Source organism: Xiphophorus hellerii, chromosome 19, assembly GCF_003331165.1.
Source record: "Xiphophorus hellerii strain 12219 chromosome 19, Xiphophorus_hellerii-4.1, whole genome shotgun sequence".
NCBI classification, from domain to species: domain Eukaryota; kingdom Metazoa; phylum Chordata; class Actinopteri; order Cyprinodontiformes; family Poeciliidae; genus Xiphophorus; species Xiphophorus hellerii.
In genome coordinates this window covers 26,666,911-26,681,060 of record NC_045690.1, presented here as the reverse complement: position 1 = coordinate 26,681,060, position 14,150 = coordinate 26,666,911, and the positions used below count along the sequence as shown (strand labels likewise).

Below are 14,150 nucleotides of genomic sequence, written 5' to 3'. Positions count from 1 at the left end.
TTTATTTCCTGTAATTTTGATGAAAGTTTTTTTAAAGATATACTTGTAGATGGTGCATCTTAAGATGTGGCATTTAATTGGAATTGGTAGAGACAGTTTCATTACTACCTTTCCTCATGGCTGAGGGAGAAAGTATTTTCTCACAACATACCTACATTTTTGTAATTTTATGTTTGTTACTGATAAATATTTTTATCAGGTAATTGTTGAAAAAAATGGCACTTGATGTCACAAAGTTTACTCAAAGATGATGAATTCTTTCATTTTTAGCTCCAATTCTCATCTTTTTCAAAGTTCAAACATCCTCCCAAAAATCAGAGAAACAGAATAAAACGCAGAGCAAGAATTCGATTTTAAGAAAAGCAGAAAAACAAACACTAGGAAACTAGCACCTAATTTTAAAGCATATATAAAGTAAGCACTGTACAAATCATAAGAGATGCACATGAAAAAAGTGTTGCAAAATTTTTTTGAAAACAACTAACAGAATTAAAATCTGTAATATTAAATGATACAGAGGTGGAAGCACAAAAATCCAAAAACAGATGGTGGGAGATGGTGATAAAACCAAAGGAAAATCCAGTCTTCAGTTTTGGTCAGTGTTGCTGCTCAGGCAGTACAACTGAAACAGTAAAGCCAGTAATAAAAGTTTAAACAGTTAATTAATGCCATGAAAACACCTTATTCTGAACAAATCTTAAGTTTGAGGGAACATCATTATATAAAACCAGTTCCAACTAAGAAATGTTTTTCAATAGATCCCTAGATGTTTGTGAAGTTTTTTGTTTTTTTTTACAGTATCTCTTTTTAAATCCATCAAGTTTTTTCCCCCCACAGACAATCATTTAAACAGCTTCCTGACAGTCATGCTAGAGTTATGGATGTCAAATTCTACTCTAATTTGGACAAAAATAAAAACAAAACTAAAGCTGTTTTTCAGATGAGGGTTGTCTGTTGACAGAAAATGGTTTTCCAGTTGGAGCCAATAACTGGTCCCATAACACATTAACAAGACTTTGAATGAGTTTGCACTATTACTTCTGTATACACTAGTTTAACCTGAAACCAGAGAGCTTTGGGAGTGTCAAACAGGATTAAGAGACATAGTTCCATGTTTTGACTTGAGATGCATAATAAATTAAAAATAGCATTCATAGCAATATCAGTGAGTACAATCTTGCAATCCCAAAAGGTTGCTTGGATACTGCGTTTGGCAGGCTACTTTTTTGTTTTTTTAACCACCCTATGTGGTGCAGATCTTAGTGAGAAGGTTAATCACAACTGATACTGTCATCACAATATTTAAAATAATTATGGCAATGTCATGTTTTCTTGATGTTGAAAGAAAGTTGAACTGACAGAAGATGGAGGAGAAACATGGCCATAAACCACTCCTACTCATAGATTTCAAACCTCATCAAATTGAGTTAAAGGTGATCAAATCTGAAAGGAATTTCTCTGCTTTGAACCAAAATACGATCAACATGCTAAAGATTATATGCAGTGTCTCTGGGACACTGATGGGGGGGAAAAAATGACCAACTTTAGAAAATAATATAATATATTTATCTGTGAAAAGTCCACTCCACAGAAGCTGTCATGAAAAACAGATTGTCTCGTCGCCTCGCCCACATCTAAGAGCCTGAAGGGAACAGGTGCACATGATGGCTGATGGCCTGCTCCATGGAGCTTTTAAAGACCTTGTAGGTGGAAGTAACAGGCAGGAGGAGGTGGTTGGTCGCTGGTTTGCTTTGAGGGAAAAGCCCGTCACCCCAGCATTCCACTGCGTTGTCCGTCTGCTCCTCCGGCTTGACATGGTGGAGGAAAGAAATGGTGGGAGGTGGGCGGAGGCCCACTGCTGGAAGCTCCTCAGCTCCAGTGACAAAGCAAAGGATGTCCTGAAGGGAGATGGAGCTCCTTCCAACTGAGGACATGGACACCATGTTTTAAAGGTTTTTTTTTACTGAAATAATCTACAAAGATGAACTATATCTGTCCAGATTTAATCTGGAAATATTTTTATTTAAGCTTGTTTTGAATCTAGAGTATTGATATTGATTCAGGAAGCAAAGTTAGATGAACATCCTACCCTCACACTCCAGCAGGAGGTGTCTCCAGAAGGAGACAATTGGCGTCTCTAGGTTCCGCATCTCCTGCTGCTCGGAGAAGTTTATGGCGAAGAGCCGGCCGAGCATCTCGGCCGTCATTGCTTCTCTAGCATCACAGTAAACACCGAAGAAGACGGATGGGAAGAGCTGAACCTGGATCAGATCAAACAGAAGTTCAGATTTTCTCAGTCTAACTCCTGATTGTGACATCTTTGTTAAATGCAGGTGCTGTTTAACATAAGAGTTTGTACTACTGTAATGAAAGTCAGCCTTAAGTCACCTGATCAAATACACCCAGCGTGTGCAGGCCGTCTCGTAACCTGCAGGGGAAAAAAACTGTAAAGTTATTACAGGAGGTTTGAATTTTTGCAGGGCAATTTTGTTTACAGAGACTTCATAATCCATTTTATTTATTTATTTTATGTAGTTTTTAATTTTCTTTTTATTTGTTGTTGTTGGTTGCTGTGTTTTATTTTGGATATTTAAAATATCTTCAGGTTCCAACGTGAACTGTTTTGTACAAAATTTAAATTTACTAGTCGTTGAGAGAACAAACTGGTATTTTTATGCCATTATCAATACTTTACTTGAAAATGGTCTCAAAACAATAATACTATTGTTTATCGCAATATTTACGAAAAAAATTAGCCTAAAAATATTTGTTGTTGTGACAGGCGTACTCAGGCGTACTCATGACTGTTCAGCTTCACCTCCATCTCGGTGTATTTTGCTCACCTCTGCAGAGGCAGCTGCATCCTGGTGATCATGGTGAAGCTGACCAGATCTTCCACCAGAGCCTCTCTGTCATCCAGACTGGTGACCGGTCTGTTACAGCCCGCCACCTCCAGGAACTCCCAGTTCGCTTTCATCACTTTCTTCAGCTCATATAGAGACTTGGCGGCTGCAATCTAGATGGACACACACTAGGTGGTCAGCCTTCCCTTCTGGGGCCTCTGTGAGGGATGCCTCAGAGCGGCGGACTCGGCCCTGCACTCACCTGGTGGACTTGCTGGGTGAAGTGTGTTTCAGGGGTCATGTGGTTCAAACTGAGGGGGCAGTTGGCTGGGTAGTTAAACAGACATTGGTAGAGCCCGTGGGAGAAAAAGCCAATAGGTGGACCACCGTGGACCAGACAGAGCGCCAGCAGGGACCCTATGTCAAAGTACAGATCCTCACGCAGAGCTAAATAAAACACACACACACACACACACACTTTTCATTTACGGCTGTCACTTGTTTCCACAGTCCACAAAAGCAACAGAGAGACACCCAGGAGGCTGTCAGCTTTAGTCATCTTGCATGACACATTCCAGATAAAGTCCGTCTGCTCACCCTGGGCGTCCAGCGCCAGGTTTTTGGATCCGATTGGGCCCTCAAACACCACGGAGTTCTGGATCTGCTGCATCAGCAGATTCAGGAAATACTTCCTGGTTGCGTCTCCAGCGCAGTGAGCGCTGGGCAGGGTCAGGTGCTGCTCACCTTTGAACCTGGAGACAAAGAGCTGGCGGATGAAGAGAAGAAACGGCAGAACACATCTGAGGTTAAGAACGAATGTTTACCTGACAGACAGTGAGTGTGTGGGGTCAAAGTCGGTCCTTCTGACCAGGTCCAGGCCAGCCAATAGAGCCTGGTCTCTATGGACCTCCACCTGGGCGCTGACAGGACAAGAGTGAGGAAGTAAAGACCTTAGGAGCTCCTCAGGTGACTCAGGTCTTACACGAGTACACGGTCTTAAGAAAAACAAAAGAGAGGGAGAGAGAAATGAAGAATAAAAACAATAATGAATCGTGCAGGTGGAGGCGGAGCTTTGGAGCGTTTCATGTGTGTACCTTTTACAGTCAAGGGGAGATGGCATGGGGGTCAGATGGCGCTTGGACAGTAAGCGTCTCTTCTGGCCGCTCTGAGGTGATGCAACCAGAGATGCTGGAGAGACAAAAACACGAGGTTTAAAACTGCTGCAGCAGGAATGTTCTATCATTAACCATAGCAGAGGAGACGACATGCAGATGTATGCAGACATAAATCACAGAGAACCGACCTTTCCCATCCGTTGCATTTATGCAGTCGATGCAGGCCCAGTCTGTGGTGTCCAGCTTTAGATTTGAACATTTCCTGTGGGTTCCTCTGGATCCACAAAGGCAGCACCGGATCACCTCGAACCACCTGGAAACACACCGGACACTGAAGCTGCAGAGTTCCTGTCAGCATTTCTGATCTCCATCTGAGATCAGTCCCCTTCACCAGTTTACACTGCTCAGTCGTCTCTGCTGAAATTAAGTCTAATTGCTCAGCTTGCACAGTAAAAATATTGATGGCATGTTTTTGCAATATTTCGAGATGCACATTGAACTCAACTGGTAACAAGACTAATCTAAATAAAGCTGTAGAAATTAACTTTCATAAACAATGTGTGGTTTTCTTTTTACATATTTGCTAAAACTTTCACCACGTTATGACGGTATAATACTGACAGATAATATGTGAAAAAAATGAGCTCCTCCTCCCTAAGGTCCTACTGTCATCTGCAGAAATAAACCACTTGGTTGGAAACAACAAATGAGAGGCAGGAGGACGGTCCTAGCGCTGTTAATCATTCTCCTGTACACGCTGCAGTTACGCCAATCACAGAGAACCAACTTACTGTCACAGGAAAACTGTTTATCTGCCGTCATAGGTGGTCATGCTAACTAGCCTTAGCATTCACAGAGGAGTATGCTGTGAACTAGCTGTAGTAAAGAGCAAGGTGTGGAGTGTGAGCAGCGCATACACAAGAGTGATTGACAGTGCCAAGACCCTCTTCTTGGCTCTGATTGGTTGTTTCTGAACAGAAACGGTGTAATTCTACAGAAATACACTGTTCCTGTTTCAGTCCCAAGGATACCAGGACACTGGTGATTTTATTTTTATATAATTAGGGAATATACATTTTCATTTTCAGTGTCAATGTTTTTATGTCTGCAGCTCAAGCACAACATGATGTACCCCTTCTTAGAGTACGTGCGTCCCTCGTTGCAGACGCAGGTAACGGAGTCGCAGTGATTGTAAACCTCCAGAAGCTCAGAGTATGCATTTGCCTCCAGCTCCCAAGATGCATCTCTGCACAGAACAAAAAAAAGGACAAAGAAATCACAAAAAACTAAAATAAAATAGAAAATTAATATTAAACACTCTTGAAATATTTAGCGCAAGAAGAAATTCTATGTACATTCTTACTCTGAACAGTTTCATAACCTGCCGTTTAAAGGCTGGATAGATTAGTGAATGCAGTAATTGCAGCTACAAAGGATTGCTTAGACTCAATATTTTGTAGGTTTCTATATTCTGTGTCATGCACACATGCAGCTGACCAACAAGATAAACTGTCCTCTGTGCTCAGAGCTCATCTACATTTTCAGTGTCTTAGATCAGTGGTTCTCAAACTTTTTTCAGTGATGTACCCCCTTAAAAATATATTTTTAGTCAAGTACCCCCTGACACGGGCAAAACATTTTTGGAATAAAAAAGAGGTACAGTGCTGTAAAATCACTGTCTGATTTATTAAAGCCAAACAACTTATATCAGTGAACCTGACAAATACATCCATATTGCAAACATTGCATGGTTAAACAAAAAAGAAAAGCAGAAGACGTTGACCACCAGGAAGGTATAAAACCAGTCAAAACTGAAATATGCAAAACGCTGCTAATTTATATTGTTCACTGTAATGGTACAAAATTAAATATATACATAAATAACTAAAATCTGTTCACAGAAATAAATCTATAACTTAATTATAAATAAATTATATTTTGTTTACAAAATAAATTAACTTAATAAATAAAGATTTGCTCACAAAAAAAAATAAACGTTACCTCTTTTAGGATAAAAAAAAAAAGAAGATTGCACTTTAATCACATTGCATTGAACATTTGATTTGATTTGAACAGTATGTAACAGGCAGTGATTTATGAACAGGAAAAAAATTACTTAGTACATTTTAGTGAGAAATATGGGCTTGCACCTCACTGAGGATCTTTGTCATTCTTGGTGGCAGGGAGGCAACTGCAGTGGTCAAGCTCTTCTCCAGGCACAGTCTGTTTCTTTGCTTTGTTTTGATCAGTATCATTGCTGAGAAGGAGGCCTCACATAAATATGTGGATGCAAAGGGTAGCAGCTGCTCCAAGACTTATTATGAGGAGCCTACTGATTTTTTAAAGATATTTTGAAAAGCTTCACGTACCCCCTGCAGTACCTCCACGTACCCCCAGGGGTACGCGTACCCCCATTTGAGAACCACTGTCTTAGATCTTTAAACTCACAGAGGGTAATGGAGAAATTATGAAACGATAAAGAATAATAAAGAAGCAGAAAACATGTGCTTTAATCATAACTGACATTGTTATTGCAATTTAAAGCATTAGTATTGCCATGAATTTTTATTTTATTTTTTAAAAAGTCAATTAAATAATGTACATATTTTCAGAACAAAAAGTGTAAAATACTGTAATTTTTAAGCTATAAAACAGGTTCATGTTTACAGCAGATATAATCTAGTTAATTGTGTCACCTTTCTGGGATGTATATCCCCATTCTGACCATCTCCTGCTGGAAGTTCTCCTTGTTGTTACAGAGAGTACATCTGAAGAAGAAGAGTCCCGCGCTGTGGGCCTGATGCTACACAGAAAAACAATCAGAAACCCGTTTGGTTCCTGCAGGAATTTATTTAGCAGTGGTCTAAAATGTCTTAAGTGGGATTAGGAAGGTAGAAAACAGAAGAGGAGTAACATTAAGGAGGCATGTACAACACAATAAAACAAATGAAAGATAATCTAACTGAGTGCCGCTAATTTTGCCTGTTTCCTTTATTTATATGTTCTGATATTTAGAGTTTTCAGCTTTTTTTGCAGGATGCTCATATGCAACAGCTTTTTAACTTCAGATGTTTACTTTATAACAAAAAATAATGTAAGAGCAGGTGAAGCTGTAAATGAGTCAATAAATCACAGTCAATCTAATCAGCAAGCAAGAGGAGCAGATGTGGCTATGGTGTTAGCCATAGTTTTGTCTAAAGAAAGCTGAACAGGCGTCATCACTTTGCATCAGAATGCTGATGCTGGGTTTACATAAACAGAAAGAACAGCTTTCTGAACTTAAAGGTTAGAGTTTCGAGCTGATGAGAAGAATAAAGCATCAGGATGTCCAGCAGGCCAGAGGACTGTCTTCTCCTGAGTATTGTGCTACAAAACCTTTCAGAAAAAAAGAAAGGAAAAAGTCTGCCTAATTCAGAATCAGCAGGTCAGGCTTTTTAAAAAGCCAGAAAACTGCAATCGCTACCCTCCTATTAATTAGGTCACATTTCCAATTAAAAGCCTTTCAAATGTATGTTTACTCTACAATGCTAAAGCGACTGTCAGACCGTTGGGCCGTATATTACCTGCACACAGTCTCTGTGGAACCAGCTGGCATGGCAGGATGGACACTTGAGGACAGAGTAGGACAAGACAGGCTCAATAGAGTCTAAACATATTGAGCAGGACTGAGGAAGACTGAAGTCTGAGTCTACGCAGAGAGACTGGGTTGGACTGTGATCCTGACAGTAAGACCTGCAGATGAAAACACACATTCAGGTAAATATTATTACAGTCTTTCACATTGCAAGCAAGCGTTTTCTTAACAGATTCAATTTTGAATTCAGCTGTTTGTTCCATTTAAGTTCCATGTGTTTCCTGTTCAACACCTGAGCTTTCCAACCCTGAAAAATCTAATTTAATCTGGATTATTTTTCACCATTCCTAATTGACCAAATCTGACTAAATGTGAGTTTGCTTTAAAGGCACTTTAACCCTAATATTTTATGCAAGAATTCATATGTATATTGTTTGCACAATCTTTATGCACATTACTGCAGCAGTTTATAAATAAGTTACATTCATGTTGAATTATTCCCCGCTTCCTGGTCATTGGCAAAAGTCTTCTCACACTTGCAAATCAGGTGTGATCTTACACACATACATTAATCATGAGCGTCATTAGTTGCATCATGGGACACCCTTTAATATCTGGACAATTAGGGAGAGAAATCAATTAAAATCAGAAATTTGATTTGAATAGAAAAAAATTGGAGATTTTATTTTTAAGCCAAATTGCCCAGTCGTGCCTTCTGGTGATGTGTCATTCCACACTGAAAATGTATCCAAAGACCAGAGAACTGCCAAAACAGGTCAGAAAGGCCTTCAGATTTCAGCAAGTCAAATTTAAGACTTTTTAAGATCTTTTTAATGCCACTTTGAAATAAATTTAAGACCAAAAAAAAAACTACCTATAAATAGAGGGGATGATTGGGGAATTCTGCTGGCGTATATGAGTTGGTGATACATTTGCACTAACTCATGATGAATCTCAAAGAAGCTAGCCAGCTAGCAAGGATATATTAGCAGCTAGTTACCAGCTGCCTCGAGTCACAAACTGCAATAAAGATGTCTGTGTGTGACTCAAACTATTGTCTGATAGAAAAGTCCAGCGAGACGAAAAAATAAGCTACATACTAAACTACATCTTGCCACGAGTAAATTTTAGACCTGAGATTAATGTACTTGAGGCAAACTTTATTTTTTTTAAATGAATAGAAGATCATTTTAAGGCCTTAATTTTCACTGCTGAATAAGATGTCATTTAAAGCATGGAATCTGGACAAATCAGCTATAATATTAGTTTTATAGAACTAATTAAACTATTCTTGTTAGACTTGTTTACTACAGTATAACAACAAATGTAATGTGCAGAGTGGGGGGTCATTTTGATTGCAACGTTAAGTGTTGCAATCAAACAGGAGGTCAGCGGAGGTCACTCTTCTTAAGTGGTGAGTTGGATGGATAGTTGAGTGTTCGTCTCTACATCTGAATGGTGTTTGGTGTGGCCACTTACGGAAATATTTCGTTGTACTGTGTGATGAACATCAGCTTCCTCCCACAGGGGAAGTGCACCACCCTCCTGCAGCTACTGACGTTGCAGCCAATACATGCGCCCTTCTTCTTACAACCATAGCATGTCTGGAGCACATGAAAGACACACAAATTAAAGGGTTTCTCTGTCAAACTCAATTTTAAATGTTAAATAACCAATTTTCCAACTGTCTCGGATTTAATCTCGTGACTTTTTAGAATCTTTCAGACAAAACAACTGATGTGTCAACCCTATTTAGCACTCACCATTCGAGCTGCCCTCCTGACCTCCTGTTTGATGTCATCCACCAGGAAACCAAACACACCCTCGTTCTCTTCTCCTCGCTGGTAAACTCCACTAGACGTCAGCTACAGAAGACAAGAGAAAACTCTTTGACAACAGGAAAAAATGAACCGATATTACAGGTATTGCATTTTACTGATACAGCCTGGCAGGCCGCAATCTCAAGAATCCACTCTTCTTCAATTTGCATTAGACATAGCCTGCTACAGTTTAAGGTGCTGCACAGATTATACTTGTCCCCTAATAAATTATCTACAATATATCCTGGCGTAGACTCATCTTGTGTTAGGTGTGGGCACAGCCCTGCTGATCTCAGTCATACAGTATGTTCTGGCTTTGCCCCAGGCTCCTCCCCTTTTGGGAGTCATTCTTTAGGACGATTACATTTATATGTAAGAGGAATATTGATCGAAGTGCTCTAACTGCCTTATTTGGGGTTGTCCCTCTGACTACACCAATAACAACGCAGCAGGCCAATGCCACAGCATTTGTTACACTACTTTCCAGACGCCTAATATTATTCAATTGGAAGAGAGCTGCTCCTCCGTCTCATAAGCAATGGATGGAAGATGTTATGATCCATCTGAAGCTTGAGCATCTGAAACATACAGTCAACGACTCAATTCAACAATACAATGTCACCTGGCAGCCATTTCTTTTGTATTTTGAGACAGAGTCCTCCTGAGTATACAGCCCCCCCCTTCCCCTCCTTCCTAAATATGTGATGTCAGCACCTGTTGCCAATTTGTTTTTGTTTGTTTCATTGTTGTTCTGACATGTTTAAAACAAATAAAAAGATTTGAATAATAATTACAGATATTGTAAATATTATACATTTCACTAGGCTTTGACACCTTGAAAAAGCCGACCCCACAGCTGACTTCACTAATGTTGGCGCCGATATATTGAAGAGAAGAATAAAATGCTTGTCTGTAATAAATAAACAGCAGATGAATCTGCAGAAGACAGACAAGCCACAGATGCTGCTGCTCTGATTGGGCAACTGGGATTTCATTCCATAGACATCTGAAACCAGAAGTTTACATTCACCGAATAAAAAAAAGAAACAAATTGCTTTCCTCACAAAACATGGTGTGAGGTGCAAGGTCTTATTTCTGAAATGAAATAAGACCAAACTTATCTTGTTTTAGGTCAGTTAGAATTACCATCTAATTTCTACTAGCTGAAAGCCACAATATTGATAAAAAGAATGTCAAATAGTAACTTATTGATTTATCTACAATCAGTAAGTACAGGTGTATATAAACTTGTGGTTTCAGCTGTATCTGTGAACATTGAATCAGGTACATATAAAGTTGATGAAAACTCACCAAACAGAAGTAATGCACAGAGAATTTGTGCTCTTTGAGTTTGACCTTTTCCCCAAATAAGGCCGGGTCATCATCACTGCATTTGCACAGAGCACAGCCTAGAAACACACAAAATTATCATTCAAAATCTACATACTCAAATTCAAATCACAAATTCACACAACACATTTCCAGTTTTGATCCATTTCCAGTTAATACTGAACATTGAACACAGTCTAGAATGTCTCATTAACTTAGACAAAAGTTACAACAAAACAAACCACAATTGAAATTTCAAACATTTTTTGTATGACATCTATTCAGAAAGTATTTTCCCGCTGGAAAACTAAAGTTATGTGTTTCCCAGGTGGCAGGTGGCCACTATAAAGGCCAGAAAGATGTTTTAATGCTCTGTCACGTTTATGCAAATAAGCTGTAGCCATCTCAATGATTACCATGTTTACACTCACATTATACACATGAAGAAAGCTGCAGACAGATACACAATTTTACAACCGTACATCTTTGACCAAACGTTTCCGTCATACTTTGCCTCAGCCTTCCTCTCCGCCATGGGCAATGTGGACCTGAAGTTTTATCACAATATTTCTAATCTAAAACTTACATTAAGAATTATTTATTACTACTTTTTTGGTAACTGTATGTCTGTGATTGTGTGTCACAGCAATTGCAGCCCCACAAACACAAATATTGCTCTTGAAAAGCATTCCCATTTGTAATCTGCTTCTTTAGGACGCCAGTCACATAAAGAGGTGTATTGATATTTATATCTTTAGTGAAAATACAGTGGAGGAAATAGCAAAACAAACAATCCCGACAATATGGAGAGTTTTGGGAAAATTTTGAGATCATTAATTGGAATGATAAGACATTTCTCACAATAAATGACAAATATTCTGTTCCTACACCTGCAGTTTTACATGGAAACACTGATTTATACACAGCTAATTCAGTGTTAGTGGAAACAGTGGTTTTCATGATTATACATCACATACATTCTTCCCCTTTGCTGGACTTGTCAGTGTCCCTTAACCTTCTTAACTTCTTCCTCATGATGGTATCCAACCTGTGGGAACATAATAGACACTGATGACATTTAGTGAACAATTACCACACTATACAATGACCATACAATAGATGGCGCTGATAGGTTGCTGATATTCTAAAAACAAAATGAAAATGGATAGCAGGGCTACTCGTGAGCAGCAGTGACTGTGAACAAAACTCAAACTCTTTGCATCTTGATTGGTTTATATAATAATAGACTCACCAAGCAGTTTCTCAAATCAGGCAAAAACATGAGCAACTCAACTAAATTTAATAAATAAAAGTTTCTTTGAAATTATTTGTGTAAAATGAAGCAGCAGAACTATCATAAACATTTCCAGATCCATAAAGCTTTAGTTTCTAGAACAACTTCCTATTACCAAGTGGTCAAGTAAAGAGTTAACTGGGCCACAAAGATATTAGAAGAGCAGTAGGATGGAAATTATTGATGCTTTTCATCTAGTAACATGTTGTAAATTTGATATACCTTGATAACTATAATTGTATTGTGACTAATGTGTAGCAAATCTACAATATGTATAACAGAACTTCTTATTTTGTTGCACATAAATTGTAAGGCAATAAACTGAGACACTGTTACAGAGATCCACTGATGAGGCTTTTCATGACCCAATCCGACCTGTGCTGCAAGTTCTTTAAATGAACAGTGGTTCAGCAGAAAATAAAGGAATTCCAAGATTATCCCCATTCATACATTACTTTATATAGTCGTTTTTTCAGTGATTAAATCAACCAACACTGGTGGGGGAAGGGAGGCGTGTAGCTGCTAAACAAAAGTGTAGCACCATAAAATACTACCTTAAAGCCGCGATATAAACCTAGCTAAAATTAAAACAAAATTTCCAGCTATATTTTGTCAAATCAAACTTAAAGACCTGCACATTAAACAGATTTTCTAAAATGTAAGAAAAGTTTTCTCTCTCACCTTTGTCGACCTACTTGAAATAGTGAAGAGCCGAACCCTCCGCTACACTGAAAATGAAGAAATGTTCTTGCTTTAGCCTACCTTACCCCCAGATGAATTTTTTTTTTATTCTGCATTCATATTTCACTCTTCTTTTGTAAGTTCGTTTTTCTCGCTAGTCTGTTTACTCTTAACGATGCCCTCTTTTAAATTTCCCTCTTTCAAAACAAGGGAAACCCATTTCCGTTTCCGAAAATTTCTGTCCGACTGAAAACATTCTGCTCCCCCTGGCGTCAGGAGAGAGCACAGCAGCCAGAAGACAGAGTCATTTCTGACAGTTGTTCCATTAAATGCTATTCTGAAATTTGCTACTCATATCAAAATATTGGAGTTCTTCGTTGCTGACTTCAAAAAGTCCGCAAAAATAAAAGTTGCATTGAAATAACAAACTAACTTTCAAAAGTATCATTTTATTTTTGCTAGATTTAAATCAATATTTCTGAAAAGACTCCATGTGAATTTAATAGCTAAAAAACTGTAAATGTTTAAGAAAATTCGTGAAATTCAAACAAATCGTTAAGTGAATTGTATTCAAATTTATTAATTAGTTAAGGTATTGTTCTTTATATTATGTAAAATTTTGGACACAACATTGTTCATTTATATTTTGTTATTCAAATGAAAAAACATGTAATTATTGGTTGAAACTCATCTGCACAATCAGTTTGCAATTCAAGGAGACCAAGTGAAACATCTTATGTACAAATTAATTGTTAATGTTTTAGTACCACATTCACCGGATTAATAAGTAAAGTTGGTTAAAGATTTTTTTTTCTGGTCCGCTTGAATTAGCTGGCCAGCTCCTGTTGACTGGACCAGCTGAAGTTCATGAGGATATCGGGTCTTTACAGTTGTGGCTTCAGAACTGTTGCCATTACATATTAGACGGGTCGTTTGTTTAGTTTGGTTTTGTTTTCAACGTGTTTTGTAAGTCAAATTGTTTTGGATTATTATTTTTATTATTATTGTTGTTTTTTCTGTGTGTGGATGTGCTCTTGCAGTGATTGCTTTAAAAGGAGTAAAATAACTGTTGTTTTGCATATCTGCAGAAAACCTTGACAAGAATACAACTACAAACGCATATTTCTCTGTGACTTTGAATTTGCCCAAATAAGTAGATTGTGAGCTCAATTGGTCAGTTGGTAGAGCGCGCGCACTATTTGCCTCGTGCTGACGCACTTGTCATGAGTTCCATTCGGGCCATTTGCTCCATGTCTTCCCCTTCTCTTTCCTCCTTGTTTCCTGTCAAGTTACTGTTGAATGAAGGTCACCGGTGCCTGAAAACACAGGTGCATCGTTTCTGCCTTCATATTATCTTCATGTGACTGAATCTACTATTCCTACAAGAATAAATTAGTTAGATTTGTCAGAGTATTTTTTATAGTGTAATATTGGCTAGTAAAATTGAAGAACTTTCTCCGAGGTAACCGCTGCGAACATCTCCTCTCCTCTTTC

The 14,150-nt window shown here is 38.4% G+C and overlaps 1 protein-coding gene across 2 annotated transcripts; it reads right to left on the bottom strand.

Moving 5' to 3' along the window:
- Positions 1-478: 478 nt before the first annotated feature.
- Positions 479-12,875, bottom strand: g2e3 (G2/M-phase specific E3 ubiquitin protein ligase). 2 transcript variants are annotated; one of them, XM_032546848.1, is made up of 17 exons: positions 12,657-12,875; positions 11,659-11,729; positions 10,664-10,761; positions 9,296-9,397; positions 9,012-9,136; positions 7,522-7,690; positions 6,655-6,761; positions 5,091-5,204; positions 4,147-4,271; positions 3,938-4,031; positions 3,668-3,838; positions 3,441-3,595; positions 3,106-3,290; positions 2,844-3,016; positions 2,389-2,428; positions 2,090-2,261; positions 479-1,924 (listed from the first exon to the last, which is right to left on the bottom strand). In XM_032546848.1, the coding sequence occupies exons 2-17, from the start codon at positions 11,714-11,716 to the stop codon at positions 1,635-1,637; spliced, it is 2,178 nt and encodes a 725-aa protein (XP_032402739.1). In that variant the 5' UTR covers positions 11,717-11,729; positions 12,657-12,875; the 3' UTR covers positions 479-1,634. The 2 variants fall into 2 exon arrangements, with proteins under 2 accessions (XP_032402739.1, XP_032402740.1); XM_032546849.1 differs by having other exon boundaries at positions 3,668-3,763.
- Between the last annotated feature and the right edge of the window lie 1,275 nt (positions 12,876-14,150).

Bases quoted from the DNA above. Each gene is read 5' to 3' on its own strand.
- g2e3 (XM_032546848.1), bottom strand. From the start codon at position 11,716: ATGAGGAAGAAGTTAAGAAGGTTAAGGGACACTGACAAGTCCAGCAAA. The intron at 6,762-7,521 runs GTAATATACGGC...TTTTCTGTGTAG, and splicing joins TCCACAGAGACTGTGTGCAG to CATCAGGCCCACAGCGCGGG. The intron at 3,596-3,667 runs GTAAACATTCGT...CTTTGTCTCCAG, and splicing joins ACACACTCACTGTCTGTCAG to GTTCAAAGGTGAGCAGCACC.